Genomic DNA, 16,479 nt, shown 5'->3' with positions numbered 1-16,479 from the left:
ATGACATAGATTCTCCCAGAAGTAAGGAAATAACAGCACCAGGTTCTGAGTCTTTATTTCAGGCAATGGTAGTCTCCAAGGGAAGACTGGAGGAAAGATAGGCATTGCTGTCCACGCTGCACGTGAGAGTACTCAGACCTGCTGCCCACTGAGGAGGGGGCTGCTCTCACCAATGGGGCAAGAGCGGAAGACCCAGGGCAGACGTAGCCACTGGGTTCTGCCGGGTGGCAGCTGGGGAAGGGGGAGAGCTGAGCCCTGCTTCGTACGTCTTCTCCTGATATTGGGGGAAAAGCGGGGATACTGGTTAGCGGTAGTCAATGGCAGCCGGTTTGTGCTTCTCCAACGAAGAGGATAAATCATATCCCAGGCTTCCTTGGCCTTGATCCTGGCTCCTTCCCCTTCTTCTCACCAACAGGGTTCATCCTCTCTTATTTCTGTGGTAACCTCTGTGCATTCCCCTCTCACCCTACAAGCTTCCCTACTTTGAGGCCCTCGGCACCCCAGGCCTAGGGATTTGCCCTTCATGCAGGTGGAGAACTCACTTCACCCAGCCTCCTCCACTCTTGATATTATTCATTAGAAAAATCATCAAGATCATCATTTATTGCACTCTTGCTTCAGAACCAGGTGCTTTACCCGCATTGTCTAGAATCCTGACAACAGCCTCACAGGGCAGGTATCAGTTTTCCTACCTTTCAGTGGCTCAGAAAGGTTAAGCTACTTCCCCAATATCCCACCAGGTCTGCAGCCCAGACCTGTTTAACTTCCAAATCTGGGCTCTTTCCTGGACACTATGCTTTCTCGAAGGGGGTGGTGGTTCCTTCTTGCCTTAAGGAAGAATGAGCGGCGGTGCTAAGGGATAAGGGAGTGTGAGCGGCATGGTGGAGCTCTCACCTATATATCAGAGATGCGAGCAGCAAAGCCATCAATACCAGCAAGATGCCCAAGAACAGGGGAGCCTGCCCGAAGCCTGCTTCTTGACCTACAGGCAGAATCCCAGACATAGCTAGAGTCAGCATCTGCTTCCTGTCAGATATCCTCTACCACCCCCCTTCTTCATCCTACCTCTGTCCAAGTACCTACCAGGCATGACAAGCTGGGTGCTGACCATTGCCAGGCTGTTGGCATCAGCCAAAGACACATTGAGGCAGTAGGTCCCCGAGCCGCCCTTCAGTACCTGGTGCAGAACCAGCTGGCAGGCTGGGCTGGGTGGCACAGGCTGACACAGCCGCTGGACAGGGGGCTGGCACCCTGGCGATGAGATGTCCATGCAGGCCTCCTTGGGTAGCCTGGGAGAGATGTCAGCTTACATCAGGGAGTCTGGGAAGGAACACTAGACACCAGAGAGCAGGGCAGCAGTCAACCCAAGAGTTCTCGGGGCAACCAGTGGGACACTCACCTGCCTTGGCAAGACACAGTCAGCTCAAATGCATCTCCTTCACTGGATGGCACAGCCTGCAGGATCTCAGCACTCTCAATACCCTCTGCAAAGTTGCAAGATTTTAAGTCTGGGACTCCTCTACCAGTCCTCCCCAAAGGCCCACGGACAGGAAGGTCCTCGGGCTACCTCCCCGATCCCATCCTCATGCCTTCAAATGAAAACCCTGGGATTTGGGTATTCTTGTTCAGGTGAGTAACTCCTTCCAGGGTGTGCTTCCACTGGGCAGCCCTAAGCAGCACACGCCTTCCCTCCACCAGCTCCCAAAGTAGGCAAGACTCACGGACGATGTCCAGGGTGAGGGAAAAGGAGCCATATCGATACAGAACACAATCCAGGGGGACTTGTCGCTTCACCAGGATTAAGGTGGCTGTGTCATCCAGCAGGGGGCTCTGGGAACCTGGCAGGAGAGGATGGAAGAGGCAAAGTCATGAGACAAATGACTCACCTGGAAACAGAGGCCAAGGAGGCATTTTTCCAGGTAGAGCCAGAGCTACTGGATCCAGGCTTGGAATCAGGCAAGAGCTGGGAAATCTCATTTTATAGATAAGGAAACTGAGGCCCAGAAGGAGAAATGACTGCCCCAGAGTCACAGTTAGGGGTAGAGTTGGAGTTTTAAAAATCCCAAATGTTTATCACACCCCACACTGTGCCAGGTCCTGGGTTAGACACTTGACGTATGTTAACTCATTATAGTGTCACTATCTTATTCCTCCCTTTTCAGTGTTTCTACCACAATTCCAGGTAAACCTACTTTGGGATGGGAATCCAGAGGTGGGAAATGGTGTCAGAAACTGGGAAAGATTTCTATGCATTTACACTTAATCAGAAAATGAGATATAAGTATTATGTAAATGATCACAGACTGCTCCCTGACCTTCACTTTAGGGAACAGCTCTTTTCAGAGACAGAGGAGCAACAAGCTCTCTCCCCATGGCCTAGGAGAAGACCCTGGTTTCCTGAACTCTGGATCTCTTCCATGCCATTAAGAGGGACTTGGGGGGCTTTAAAACCAGTGAAGACTCTGAAGGGACTCCACTGGTAAGCTAAGGATTGGGTAACATCTGGATCCAGAGTAAGTCTTTCAGGTCTTTAGAGCTGTGACAAATGCCCCCACCTCAATGAACCTCATTCATACTGGCCCTCTTACCTGTAACACCTTCTGTAGACAAGAATGGGCTGGCATCTGGACTGTCAGGCTCAGGGGTGGGTACCTCTCCAGCTATGGTCTCCACCAGCTCTGTAGTTGTTACCTGTGCAACTGTGGTTCCAGAGGGTTCTGCAGTTGACACTTCAGGTGTCGTACCTATGGCCTCTGCAGTTGGCATCTCTGCAGGTGTGGTACTTATGACTTCTGAGGTTAGTACCTGCTCAGGTGTGGTACCTGTGCCCTCTGCAGTTGGCACTTGCACAGCTGTGGTTCCAGAGGGCTCTGCAGTTGGCACCTGAGCAGGTGTAGTGCCCACGACTTCTGCAGTAGGCACTTGGCCAGCTGTGGTACCTGTGCCCTCTGCAGTTGGCACTTGCACAGCTGTGGTTCCAGAGGGCTCTGCAGTTGGCACCTGAGCAGGTGTAGTGCCCACGACTTCTGCAGTAGGCACTTGGCCAGCTGTGGTACCTGTGCCCTCTGCAGTTGGCACTTGCACAGCTGTGGTTCCAGAGGGCTCTGCAGTTGGCACCTGAGCAGGTGTAGTGCCCACAACTTCTGCAGTAGGCACTTGGCCGGCTGTGGTACCTGTGCCCTCTGCAGTTGGCACTTGCACAGCTGTGGTTCCAGAGGGCTCTGCAGTTGGTATCTGAGCAGGTGTAGTGCCTACGACTTCTGCAGTAGGCACTTGGCCAGCTGTGGTGCCAGGGGCCTCGGCAGTTGGCATATGCCCAGCTGTGGTGCCTGGAACTGGGGAGGAGCCACAGGAGGTGAGAGGAATGGCAGCCTGTAGCACCACCTGTGCAGTGACTGGGCCAGACTCTAGGTAAGTGTGAGTGACCACAAGTGCCCGAGAGATCAGGGTCCCAGTACTGTCTCCAAAGTCCCAGGTGTAGGAGAGGTCAGCCCCAGCCAAATAGCCACTGGGGTCGTGGAGCTGGAGGGCAAAGTTCAGAGGTTGCTTTCTCAGGAAGTGCTTGTTCGCTCCATCCAAGGCCTGCAGCCGAGACACGCTCACAGAGAAGGGCACCTGGTCTGAGATTGGAGCCAGAAAAGGTGAGAACCAGGTCTGGGCCACAGCGTCTTCTTTCACAGCCACATCTTCTAACCCCAAGCTGCCTGGCCCTTCACTGGCTCCAAGCCCCACATTCCTCTGCCCATGTCTTCCTGGCTCTGCCCCTATAAGGTGCCCCTACACACCATTTCCTCTTTCCCCTTTCCTGCCCAGCCAAGCTTCCCCACCTCCTCCTGCCCTGAGACTGGCCTTGTCCCTTCCTAAGTCCTTACCAGTAATGGTGAAGGCTGAGCGGGAGTGAGCGAGGGATACGTAGCTCTGGGACCCCCGGCGGTGGTAGACAGTCACTTCCATGATGTGTGTGCCCAGCACTGCCTTGCCTGTCCCAATGCTCAGTCCAGACACTGGGCCCCCCAGAACTTGCCAGTATTGGCCTGAGGTTTTTGGAAAGAAGAGTAGAGAAGGGGGTTAGTGGTCAAAGGGGGACTGGGGAAGGGTTAGAGACAGGGCACCAGAGAAGGAAGGTCAGGAGACGTATTGAGAAGATGGTTATTTCAGAGGGTGTTTGGAAGCTTGTATATGGGGGCAGGAAAGGAGTCCTACTGAGGGGTTCCATGGGATGGGACTGTAATTGGAGAAGGGTTCCCAGAAAGAAGTATAATAGAATTGGCTAGGTGTTGTGGAAGAAGAAGGAGTCATGGGGGAGGTGAAGATTAGGGAAACTCACAGAGTTTAGGGGTAGGACCAAAAGAAAAGGGATCAGGTAGGAAGAGATGAATCCAAGTGTGGGTGACAGGCCAGAGAAGGGAGTCTCTCACCCCAGGTCTTCCAGACATAAACAAAGCTTCTTCTCTGAGGTGAAGGGCCAGATGGGCAGGCCCTCCCATCGGGGAAGATGCAGGTATCATCAGGTTCTTGGGGATACACTGGCTGTCCTCCCCACACCTGGCTCCCTGAAAGGAAGATACAAAGTCACCCTCAAACCCTGGCATTCCTTATTATACACCAAAACCTTTAACATGGCTCCCAGAGCGGGGCTCTGGGAATACTCCCTAGCTACAAAATATATTCTCCTTGATATAACCCACTGTGGGTGGTAGTGGGGAGAATGGAAACTGTAATTAAAGATTCCTATGTAGGGACTTCCCTGGTGGTCCAGTGGTTAAAAGACTCCACTCTTCCAATGCAGGGGGCATGGGTTCAATCCCTGGTCAGGGAACTAAGATCCCCCATGTTGAGCGGCCAAAAAAAAAAAAAAGATACCTATGTAAGTATATACATAGAGATTGGAGAGAAAGAGATTGGAAATGTATCAAAATGTTTAGAAAGATTTGCTCTGGCTAGTGGGATAAAAGTAAAAATAACAGCACCAGCTAACATGTAGGCTACGGCAGGCATTATGCTAAATTCTTTATATATTATCACATTTTAATCCTTACAACAACCTTTTAAAGTAGTATCATCCCTATTCTACAGATTAAGGGAATGGAAGTACAAAACAATTGAGTGACTTGCCCAGGGTCACATACTGGTAACAGGTTTAAATCCAAGTCTGTCCAACTTCTATATCCACTGGGTCTTCTGTCCCCCATTTTGGGGACTACAATTTTTTTTTTCTTTGTGCTTTATCTGTGCTTTCTAATCTAATTACATATATAATTTGTTTAAAAAAAGAAGAAGGGGCATGAGCTGAGCCCTGGGAATGAGGCCTGGAGTGGAGTGGTACCCACCGTTAATGATGGTGTTGTTGGCCCAGATGACCTGCCCATCTGACAGCACCTTTTGGCTTTCAGGGAAGTGCAGGGCAATAGAGAAGGAGGCATTTGCCCCAAGCAGTGTAGGCCCATCATTGCTGACCTTCAGAGATACCTGGCCACCTGGAAAGGGCAGCTGCGTTAGCTGGGACTCCTTGGCTTCCCCTCCCCGTATGCCTTTTCCCTTCCTGTCTTCTCAAGCTACATTCAACCCAGTTCTTGCTCCTCTCCTCTCCCCACCCCATTCCCACCATACCCTCCCCAGAAACTGCCAAGTTCCCACCTCTCCAGCAGTCAGGCCCCTGGCTTTCTGTCCACTCTGGATATAGCTGCCTGTTCCATGCTTTAGTTCTGAGCTGCCTTGAGACACCAAGCCAGTCCTGGTCTCTGGGTCCTAAAAGGAAGGTATAATGAGGACCCTCAGGTCATTACTCCCTTCTCAGGGGACCACAGTGTCCCATGTCACGTCACTCATTCTCACATTCAAAGTGCATTTTAATTTACCCAGTACCCACCACGTACCAGGCACTGTGCTAGGTGCAAAGAACTTAAGAAATGAAAAAGAAATGGTCCTAAAGAGATTCAGGTTAAAGTATATGAAATAGACATATACATAAATTACTATAATTCAAGGCACTGCTTAACATGAGCCATAATAAACATGCACGATGTACAACAAAATGACAGAATAAACAGATTAATTCCACTCTGGTAGACTGGGAAGGACCCAATGAGGAGCTGGCCTGTGGCATAAAGCATTCTAGGCAGAAGGCCCAGCATGAGCAGATGCATGGAGGCGTGGAAGCACATGGCATGATAGGGGACCACTAGCAATATGGTTGATGTACACCGTGAGAGATGAGGCCAAGAAGATGGGGTGGGGGCTTTGAGTGCCAGGCGAAGGAGTTTGGCCTTTATCCTGTAGGCAAGTCCACCTCAGAAGATTTTGTTTATTGTATTCAGATATAATTCACATGCCATAAAATTTACCCTTCAAAACTTTTTGAATATGATCAGATTTGTGTTTTAGAAGGATCACTTCAGCAAGCAGTGAGGAGGATGGACCAGAGGCAGGTAGAAATTGGGAGTGGGGACAAACAAAATTATTATAACTGACCAAGAGAGAGGTCTGGGGCTTCCCTGGTGGCGCAGTGGTTAAGAGTCTGCCTGCCAATGCAGGGGACACGGGTTCGAGCCCTGGTCTGGGAAGATCCCACATGCCGCGGAGCGGCTGGGCCCGTGAGCCACAATTACTGACGTCTGGAGCCTGTGCTCCGCAACAAGAGAGGCCGCGATAGTGAGAGGCCCGCGCACCGCGATGAAGAGTGGCCCCTGCTCGCCACAAATAGAGAAAGCCCTCGCACAGAAACGAAGACCCAACACAGCCATAAATAAATAAATAAATAAATAAATAAATAAATAAAAATTTAAAAAAAAAAAAAGAAACTTGCTTTAAAAAAAAAAAAAAAAAAAAAGAGTCTGCCTGCCCGTGCTGGGGACACGGGTTCGAACTGTCGTCCGGGAGGATCCCACATGCCGCGGAGCAACCAGGCCCGTGTGCCACAGCTGCCAAGACTGGGCTCTGGAGCCCACAAGCCACAACTACTGAGCCTGCGTGCCACAATTGCTGAAGCCCACGCGCTCTAGAGCCTGTGCTCCACAGCAAGAGAAGCCACCGCAAGAAGAAGCCCGCGCACCACAACAAAGAGTAGCCCCTGCTCGCCACAACTAGAGAAAGCCTGCACGCAGCAGCGAAGACCCAACACAGCCAAAAATAAATTAAAATAAAATAAATAAATTAAATTAAAAAAAAAAAAAGAGAGGTCTGAAAGAAAGGGATATGATGGCTCTCCACATGCCTCACCCAGATCCAACAACTATCAACATTTTGCCACATTTGCTTTATCGATCCTTTGTTGTTGGTTTGTTTTTTGGTTAAAGCATTTAATTTTCTTTTTTAGAGTATTCATTTCTAATGCTGTACTTTTCTTTCTTTCTGTCTTTCTTTCCTTCCTTCCTTCCTTTATTTTTATTTATTTATTTATTTATTTTTTCCTTCCTTTATTCTTTTGGCTGTGTCGGGTCTTAGTTGCAGCATGTGGGATCTTTTGTTGCAGCGTGCGGGCTTCTTTCTAGTTGTGGCGTGTGGGTTTTCTCTCTCTAGTTGTGGTGCGTGGGCTCCAGGATGCGGGGGCTCCAGAGCGCATGGGCTCTGTAGTTTGCGGCACGCAGACTCTCTCCTTGAGGCGCGCGAGCTCAGTAGTTGTGGTGCGCAGGTTTAGTTGCCCCGCGCCATGTGGGATCTTAATTCCCCGACCAGGGATCTAACCCGTGACCCCTGCATTGGAAGGTGGATTCTTTACCACTGGACCACCAGGGAAGTCCCTGGCTAAAGCATTCACAAGCAAATCCCAGACATAATGTTATTTAAAACCGTACAAATTCAGTATGTATCTGTAAAAAAGAAATATTTTCTTGAATAAATACAATGCTAATTCACACTAGACAAAATTATTGAAACCAGTCCATACAAAATTTCATGAATATCTAAAAATGTCTTCTTATGATTTTAAAAATCAGGATCCAAAAAGTAAGCATAGGGCTTCCCTGGTGGCGCAGTGGTTGAGAATCTGCCTGCCAATGCAGGGGACACGGGTTCGAGCCCTGGTCTGGGAAGATCCCACATGCCGCGGAGCGACTAGGCCCATGAGCCACAATTGCTGAGCCTGCGCGTCTGGAGCCTGTGCTCCGCAACAAGAGAGGTCGCGATAGTGAGAGGCCTGCGCACCGCGATGAAGAGTGGCCCCCACTTGCCGCAACTAGAGAAAGCCCTCGCACAGAAACGAAGACCCAACACAGCCATAAATAAATAAATAAATTTTAAAAAGCCCTCTAATAAGTACTTAATGAAAATAAATTGACTGAAGGGTAGCAATGATGCCTTTAAAAAAAAAAAAAAAGTAAGCACAGTATTTTAAGAGCCTCAGGTGGACACGTATGAACAGAATGTTTCCAGAGTACAATAAGGAACGTAGTAAAAGAAAAAGACTTGAAACTGCACCATGAATGAGGGAAGTCAGATCAAGGAGAACTTCCTAGAAGTCTGTGAGACCAGGGATCTAGAGAAAGGGGGGCACTGGAATATGATGCAGATATTTCAGCACAGCAGAGACTATCCTCACTCCATTTCTAATATGTACCAGAAACCTGGTTGATTCTGCTGGGGGAGGATCTGGAATCATCCCACTGAGCATCCCACCATGAGAGCAAGAGAATTATAAGATGCCCCATTCTTTCTCCACTCCCAACCCTCCCTCCTCAGAGCAGCACGGGACATTCCAGACCCTCTCACCACCCCCCACCCCCACCCCTTGCTCCTGTCACGAGGCCCCAATCCCCCAGAGCTCTTTCATGTGATGCTCAGCTGAGACCCCTCTGCCTGTCTCTCCCAGCCCCAGAACAAAAGCCTGGGCTGTGTTCGCCTATGCCCATCCCAAAGAGGGGATGTGGTGTCTCTTTACCCTCTAACCAATACCACATTCTTTTGCTCCTCACTTTAAGTACCCTATCCCAAGTGCCTGAGACATTGCCTAAAAGAGTCTCCCACTCATTTTACTCCCTTGGAGCCCCTGCTCCAGCTCACTGCCCAGGGGGTCTCAGAATTAGGGCCACAAAGACCCACTATTCTCTTGCCCTTCCAAGCAAATGGAGTTATTTTCAGGCTGAGTCCCAAATCTTCATGTGGGGAGGGAGCTCAGTTGCCCATGTCCTCACTAAATCAAATGGGTGGGAGATGCCCGAAGCATTGCTGGTTATCTCCCATTAGAGAGGGGAAAACCAGAGCAGGTGTGCAACCCCAAATTCACACTTGCTCATGTCCACACACCCCACACTCACCTTCTGTGGCCCCCACAGCCAGAAGAGCACCCATCACAGCCACATGGAGAAGGCATTTTCTCAGCACCAGATCCATCCTGTTCTTCTTTCCAGCAACCAAAGGCGCTGGGGCGTAGGACAAGCCCCTATATAAGAAACGGATGCTCATTTGCATAGCCCTTCCCTCTCTCCCTGCAGGGGAGGCCTGGGAGGAGCAGGAGGACCTGAGAAAGGCAGAACTGAGGAGGGATCCTGGTCCCTGGACATCCCGCTACTCAGTGACAGTTTCTGGTTTCACAGGGTCACGCTCATCTTAAAGCACTCCATCCCCCCGTGGAAAGAACTGACTGAAGGGCAGCTACAAAACAAAACACGTACCGGACACACACGATTCATCATGGGAGAGTGGATCAATTTATTGTGAGTCAAACCAGGAACCTCTCAAAAAGACTGTAGAAGCAGTGACCCTGGATCCAAAATCAAAGAGAGACAGTATCGGAGTAGGCGGAGAGACGGAGGCAACGACTCCTCCGAGGCCCGGGAGACCCTTAAAATGAGATTCCCAGCTTCCTGCTTTCAGAGGAGGCTCCCTGGACCAGGTGGCATTCAATCTTAGGTCAATACACATTTTCCTAGGGGTGGTGAAAACGGCGAATTAGAGATCAGGAAATCCCTATAGACTCAGGACACAGGTAGGAAACTCGATCCCAAATCAGATACTTGGAAAAAGGTGTTCAGCCTCCCCACCTACGTTGAAACTTGTCTTAATGCCCCTCGGAACCAAACTTGCGCGGGGCGCGGTCGTTTGCAGAGAGGGACGCAGGGCTGGCCCCTCCCGCTCTGACGTTGACCAATAGGAAGATCTGGGGGCGGAGCCATGGAAACGCGGGAAGGAGGGGCGGGGCTTCTGGTGGCGGTAGGGAACTGGGGGGAGGCGGTAACATTGTTTCAAGTTGGACAAATTGACAAGAGCGAGAGATACACTGCGTTCCATCCCGACCTGGGGCCAAGGTACTGGGCCCTGTTTCCCCTCCTCGGCCCCCGAGAGCTGGGTGCCGCTTTCTGCAGGTTCCCAGGCCCCCGCTCCAGGGCCGGGCTGACCCGACTCGCTAGCGCTTCATGGAGAACTTCCAAAAAGTGGAAAAGATCGGAGAGGGAACGTACGGAGTTGTGTACAAAGCCAAAAACAAGGTGACGGGAGAAGTGGTGGCGCTTAAAAAAATCCGCCTGGACACGTGAGTGGCCTCTGTACCCGGGACTCCTAACTCGGGAGCTCCTTGAGTGCCCCCTACCCCCACCCCAACCGGCGGTGGCCATCCAGGGACCGGAAGGTAGCAGGGAGGGACTTCTTTTGAAGTGGAGAGGTGGGTTGAAGGACGAGTAGAGGGTTTCCCGGGGGAGACTATAGGGTAGTGTAGAATCCATGGGAAATTTCCTCCCTAAAGGCGGGTGATGCCCCCAAAGGTACAGTCAGAAAGACTCAGGAAGAGGAAGGAGGCCTCTGAGATGGGGGTTCCAGGACTCCCTGTGGAGCTGGGTTTTGCAGTAAGCTGTAAAGAGCACCTTTTTGAATGACGAGCCCTCCTCACTGCCCCAACCCCACCCTCATCTTAGAATTCTCTCCCCCTTTCAAAAGAATGGCAGTTGAACCTCACTGGCCCCTCTAGAGAGGCTGGGTGCTGCTACTCCCCCCCGCCCTTTTTTTTTTTACCTGTTACCTTCTTCACCTTCACCAGGAGGCTTTGCTAACCTAACCCTGGGCAAAGAAGAAATAATGACCTTAATGTGTCCAAAAGCCAGTCCTGTCCATCCATGAATTAACCCCTGAAGCACCCCTTCTCTCCTCTCACTTTCCTAGGGGATGCTGGGGTGGTGTCTCTGTGGGGAGGGAGGGGGCGGGGTAGAATCACTGGGCTGGGGGAAAAGGAATATTTGTAACCACATTCCCATCTCTGCTTTCCCAACTTCTCCAAGTGAGACGGAGGGTGTACCCAGTACTGCCATACGAGAGATCTCTCTGCTTAAGGAGCTTAACCACCCTAATATTGTCAAGTAAGTAGGTATCTGGGAGGTGCTCTGACAGTAAAGGAGGATGCCTTCTGTTTGTGTTGTCTGGGTATTTCTCTCCCTCACCTCTATCCCTGGACCTCCCTTCCCTAGGCTGCTGGATGTCATTCATACAGAAAACAAACTCTACCTGGTTTTTGAGTTTCTGCACCAAGATCTCAAGAAATTCATGGATGCCTCTGCTCTCACTGGCATTCCTCTTCCCCTCATAAAGGTAGTCCTTCTCATCATCTCCTCCCAACATGGGCATGTCTTCGGGGGACTGAAGGCAGGCAATCCAGACTGAGTGTTGATTTGTGATCTTAGCTTCCTTCCCAGCCCTCATCCCCCTACACACACACACACACTCACACACACACACACACACACACACGATCACACATACCTTTTTTGTGGCTCCTTCACTGCTCATTATACTTATTAACCCTAAGGCTGGGCAGGAGAATCAAAGAAGTTGAAACTCTAGTGAGTCAGCTTAGCAGCTCAGGTGGAAGGTGAGATGAAACTCAGATAAATGGGACTGGAGGGCACTTGGTAGACCCCTCCAAAAAGCCTTTCCACCTGCTTGGTGGGAGAAATAGCCAGTGAGTCTCTGTTGTCTGTTTTTCTGGGTTCTTTACTCCCAGAGCTACTTTCAATCTATCAACAAACGTTTATCCAACACACATTTATTGAACACCTTCAATGTGCTGAACACAGGATATGGAAAAGAAATGCAAAACTGAGTAAGACCTGATCCTTATCCTCACTGGGCTGACAGGCCAATCGGGGAGATGGCTTGTAAACATGTAATTATTATCTAACTAGTGAAGGCTTTAGTAGAACTTTGGAGGCACAGAGGAGACCCTAATCTTCTCACGGTGATGGAAAAACACAGTCTTTTCTCTCCCCTTGTCAGAGCTATCTGTTCCAGCTGCTCCAAGGCCTAGCTTTCTGCCATTCTCATCGGGTCCTACACCGAGACCTCAAACCTCAGAATCTGCTTATCAACGCAGAGGGGGCCATCAAGCTAGCAGACTTTGGACTAGCCAGAGCCTTTGGAGTCCCTGTTCGTACTTACACCCACGAGGTGAGTCCCTCTCTGCATGTCTTCTCTGAACTTCCTGGGTGGTGTTAACAGGGACATTCACAAAGTTTTTAGTAACTATCTGGCCAGCAGTTTCTCTCTCACTAGATGGAAAGTATCTCTGACACCCTAAGAGGTCTTGGAGTATACACAGAGTTCATATTTTGATAGATAACAAGCCAGGAGAGCTGGATGGCACACCATTAAAATTATAACCGATTGCCTCAAGTTTTCCAAGAAGGTTGCAAATTGGGGGTTCAGAAAATATGGTCCCCAGAACCATGGACTAGGCTAACTCTGGGCTAAGAAGTTGTACCCAGTTATTTTACTTAGGGGAAATCAGAGGGAAGGGAAGGATGGAGGGAAAGAAGCTGCTTGTTAAGAAGCTGAGTTAACAGGGTAGTCCTGAGGAAGTGAGATGTGGGAATCACCATGCCCCATACACCACCCCTCCCCTTCTTACGCTTGTCCTCAGGTGGTGACTCTGTGGTACCGAGCACCTGAAATCCTGCTGGGCTGCAAATACTACTCCACAGCTGTGGACATCTGGAGCCTGGGCTGCATCTTTGCTGAGATGGTACGGAGGCATGCCCGAGTTCTACCCAGCCCACCCCTCCCCACATTCAAGAACAACAGAACTGTTTCTTGGCCTAGACCCATGGCCCTTCTCTTATCACAGGGTCCTTCCTCTAGAGTAGCACAAAGGGGGTGGTGGGGAAAGGATAGGACTGTCATCCCTGATGTCAACCACAGTGTTAGGATATCCTCAAACAGCTTTAGCATGCAGTATACATATCTTATCTCTGAATTGAGCTAAATCATTTCTGCAACTGTTTTAGCTTTAGCCTGCATATATTTGGGAAAATGAGTTCCATTTAGTGTCCCCTTCATTTGGCCTGTAGACCTTATTGTAGGGCACCAGGAATGTGGTGAGGCCAACTGTGTTCACCTTACCCACACCTTTTATTTAAACTGCAGACTTAGATCACATCCCCCCTCAACCTCTGGCTTTTCAGATTGAAGGATCCCTGAGGCCCAGCCTTATAAGGGAGCTCTCATCCCCTTTAATACAACAGTGGAGTGAGCTAAGTTTTCAAATCAAATCAGCAGTATGTTTTATGGTCCCTTATCTGGGTTGTAACTGGGGGCATGGAGACCATTAGCCCATATATATAATGTGCATTTATCCCCCAGTGCGTTACTTTACAATTGCCCATATTCATCTCTCAATTCATCAAAAAATATTTGTTAAGCACCTAGTGTGTACCCAGCACCATGCTAGGTGCTGTGGGGAACACAGAAGAAATGGAAGACACAGTCTCTGCCCGCTGTGCTCCTATCTAGAAGTGGCTGCATCACAAGGAGGGGGGATGACCGCAGTGTCTACCCCACACCCCGTGAGTGGCTTGGGATCCCTTTGCTACATGTCAGTGGCACCCCAGACATTCACCCCCTCCCAGCCCCACCCAGCCTTGGGGATCTGCAAAGCCATGGTTGGGGGAAGGAAGGAGGGGGCGAGGAGACAGATGAAGGGACTTCATTGTCTCAGGCTCTGTTTGACTGACCCCATGAAAGGCCCTGGGGAGGGAGTCATGGGGCCCTGCTGACCTTCCACTGCCTGTGGGAACCTCCATTATCCAGTGGGCAGTTTTGACTGACGTCAATGTGGGTCTTGGCTTTTCCTCTTTCCCCATTTTCAGGTGACCCGGCGGGCCCTATTCCCCGGAGATTCTGAGATCGACCAACTCTTCCGGATCTTTCGGACTCTGGGGACCCCAGATGAGGTGGTTTGGCCAGGAGTTACTTCTATGCCTGATTATAAGCCAAGCTTCCCCAAGTGGGCCAGGCAAGATTTTAGCAAAGTTGTGCCCCCCCTGGATGAAGATGGACGGAGCTTGTTATCGGTGAGAATGGGGAGTGGGCACCCATTTCCTCTCATTCACTCCCCCAGGGCAGGGTTTTTCCAGGATGAAGGAAGAATGAGGCCCTGGACTCCTGGTCTCAGCATTTCCCTAGCCCCTGCTTCCCTCTCGCTGTTGTGCACCCATTAGATACAGGAAGGAGGGAAATGGGAACTCTTCCTTGGGTGAAAGGAATTGTTTCCCGATTTCTCAAAACACCTGCTGCCCATTTACTCCATTATCACATTACTGACGTCAGCACACATCTCTCCCTCCAGCAAATGCTGCACTACGACCCCAACAAGCGGATTTCAGCAAAGGCAGCTTTGGCTCACCCTTTCTTCCAGGATGTGACCAAGCCAGTACCTCACCTTCGACTCTGATGGCCTTCTCAAGCCCCTACTCCCAGTCTCACCCTCTGCTCCGGTGAGGGCATGATCTGGCTTGGCCCAGGTCTCTTAGCTCACTGATCTTGTCTGGCTGCCTTAGCACTCACCTGCCCCTCTTAGCCAGCCAACTCTGGGGAGAGGGGGTGGAGGGAAGAAATAGGTGAAATTGAAAGGAAGCGTCAATATTACATGCACTTAATCTCTGCACCATGCTCTCCCCTTCCTCTTAGTCATTGCTTAGGAGGGCTGGTCTTTAAAAAAATAAAAATAAAAAAGACTGTTTCTCCTTCCTCCACATAGGGTTTGCCATCCCAGTCTCTGAAAGCCCTGCAATTATTATTTTCTGTGTTTCAGGTGACAGAGACCCCAAACCTCCCACAGCCCTGTGTAAGGCCAACTGATAGCAGGGGCACTAAGTTGGAACTTTTGAAAACCAAGCAAAACAAAAACATGGGGAGGGGCCTGTTTTAAAGAATTAGGTTAAAAAAATAGATCCAACCAGTTTATACCCTAGTTTTAGTGTTTCATCTCACCTAACAGTCTGGGAGACTCAAGATTCCCTGTCTTAGACACCCAGTCTCTGCAGTCCTGGTGGGACTGCAGTAGAAATGATTGCTCCTAGTCTTCTTGCCTGTCCCTCCTACAGGCAAGGGGTGTCTGGGCTCTGGGACAGGGACCGTGCTTCACCGAGGCCTTATGAGGCAAGTGAAAGATGTTTGAATTTTTCTCTTCCTTTTAAGATTCTTAGTTCTTCAGGTGCTAGGTCCCATCTTCCTCTAAAGGCCAGCCCATAGGAGTGAAAGTTAAGGTTAAGACCTCATTTTAAGAATGCTGACACTTTTTTAGGGCTGTGCCTGAGTGGGGACATTGGGAAAAAAATATTTCTTTAAAAGAAGGATGAACAATTATATTTATATTTCAGGTTATAGCAATTTTTTAAGTGGGAATCGGTGGGGATTTGTTGCCATGTGCACCTTGGGGTTTGTAACGCGAATGTTTAAAAAAAAAAAGCTTTTTTTCTTTTTTATGATTTTGTCTCTCTTCTCCCACCTTTTGTCCTTGAGTGTTCTTGCTATTAACATTATTTGTAATTTAGTTTGTAATTGATTAAAAAAAAAGTTCCTGGTTTTATAGTTCATCTCTCCTCCTTTACTTTTGCATATTTACTGAAAGAATGGTGTGAGAGAGAATATGAATGTGTGCATGTGATAATAGGTTTCAGACCCCTTTTCCTAATCACTCTATGCAGGGCTACCCACCCCACTCCATTGCGACCTCTGTGATGCAATTGGGATAGTGCCGCGGGTGGGTGAAGTGGGAATTATTGCCCCCATTTTACAGCTGGGGAAAGTGAAGCTTATGTATTTCCTACTTCACTTTCCCCTAAACTTGCATCTCCCCCACCCCACCCACCCGCCCCCAGACACACATATCACATACACATACACACAAGGCTCCAGTTCCAGATTTTCAATGTTAGGGCTCAGGAGAAGCAGTATGGTTGGAAGTGGGCTCCAAGGTAATTCGCATTGATGCTGCATTTCCCAGTAAGCTCGTCTTGTTTTCTTTTTGTTCCATATCACAAACAGCAAAGTTTTCTAAAGATACTTATTCACATTTACATGCGATTCAGAATATATCAATCGTCTGTATGAAAAATTATTATAAAGGGGCTAAAGCCTCCCCAAGCTACCACTTCTTGGAGTTGCCATTGTCTCAGCTCACCAAAAAACATCTCAGACTGCCGCGGGCCATCCCCAAAATTCCTGTGCTCTGGGGACCCACTAAAACGAGGAAGCACCGACGTGAGGGCTGCTTAAATTCCT

The 16,479-nt window shown here is 49.6% G+C and overlaps 2 protein-coding genes across 5 annotated transcripts; one reads left to right on the top strand and one right to left on the bottom strand.

The window, feature by feature from the left end:
• Nucleotides 1–57: 57 nt before the first annotated feature.
• On the bottom strand, nucleotides 58–10,032 carry PMEL (premelanosome protein). Its single transcript, XM_061204699.1, has 13 exons — nucleotides 9,982–10,032; nucleotides 9,609–9,697; nucleotides 9,252–9,376; nucleotides 5,638–5,748; nucleotides 5,331–5,477; nucleotides 4,419–4,553; nucleotides 3,873–4,034; nucleotides 2,589–3,620; nucleotides 1,722–1,838; nucleotides 1,400–1,484; nucleotides 1,084–1,289; nucleotides 895–982; nucleotides 58–274 (listed from the first exon to the last, which is right to left on the bottom strand). The coding sequence occupies exons 3-13, from the start codon at nucleotides 9,325–9,327 to the stop codon at nucleotides 133–135; spliced, it is 2,301 nt and encodes a 766-aa protein (XP_061060682.1). The 5' UTR covers nucleotides 9,328–9,376; nucleotides 9,609–9,697; nucleotides 9,982–10,032; the 3' UTR covers nucleotides 58–132.
• A 121-nt stretch (nucleotides 10,033–10,153) lies between these two features.
• Nucleotides 10,154–15,772, top strand: CDK2 (cyclin dependent kinase 2). 4 transcript variants are annotated; one of them, XM_061206419.1, is made up of 9 exons: nucleotides 10,154–10,465; nucleotides 11,205–11,282; nucleotides 11,391–11,511; nucleotides 12,196–12,366; nucleotides 12,839–12,940; nucleotides 13,617–13,760; nucleotides 14,064–14,267; nucleotides 14,543–14,690; nucleotides 15,008–15,772. In XM_061206419.1, the coding sequence occupies exons 1-8, from the start codon at nucleotides 10,350–10,352 to the stop codon at nucleotides 14,645–14,647; spliced, it is 1,041 nt and encodes a 346-aa protein (XP_061062402.1). In that variant the 5' UTR covers nucleotides 10,154–10,349; the 3' UTR covers nucleotides 14,648–14,690; nucleotides 15,008–15,772. The 4 variants fall into 4 exon arrangements, with proteins under 4 accessions (XP_061062402.1, XP_061062401.1, XP_061062403.1 ...); XM_061206418.1 differs by having other exon boundaries at nucleotides 14,543–15,772; XM_061206420.1 differs by lacking the exon at nucleotides 13,617–13,760 and having other exon boundaries at nucleotides 14,543–15,772.
• The last annotated feature ends 707 nt before the right edge of the window (nucleotides 15,773–16,479 follow it).

The sequence above is a fragment of the Eubalaena glacialis genome, chromosome 11 (genome assembly GCF_028564815.1).
Source record: "Eubalaena glacialis isolate mEubGla1 chromosome 11, mEubGla1.1.hap2.+ XY, whole genome shotgun sequence".
In the NCBI taxonomy this organism is placed as follows: Eukaryota; Metazoa; Chordata; class Mammalia; order Artiodactyla; family Balaenidae; genus Eubalaena; species Eubalaena glacialis.
The sequence above is the reverse complement of the archived record's forward strand: the minus strand, read 5'-3'. Positions and strand labels throughout refer to the sequence as shown.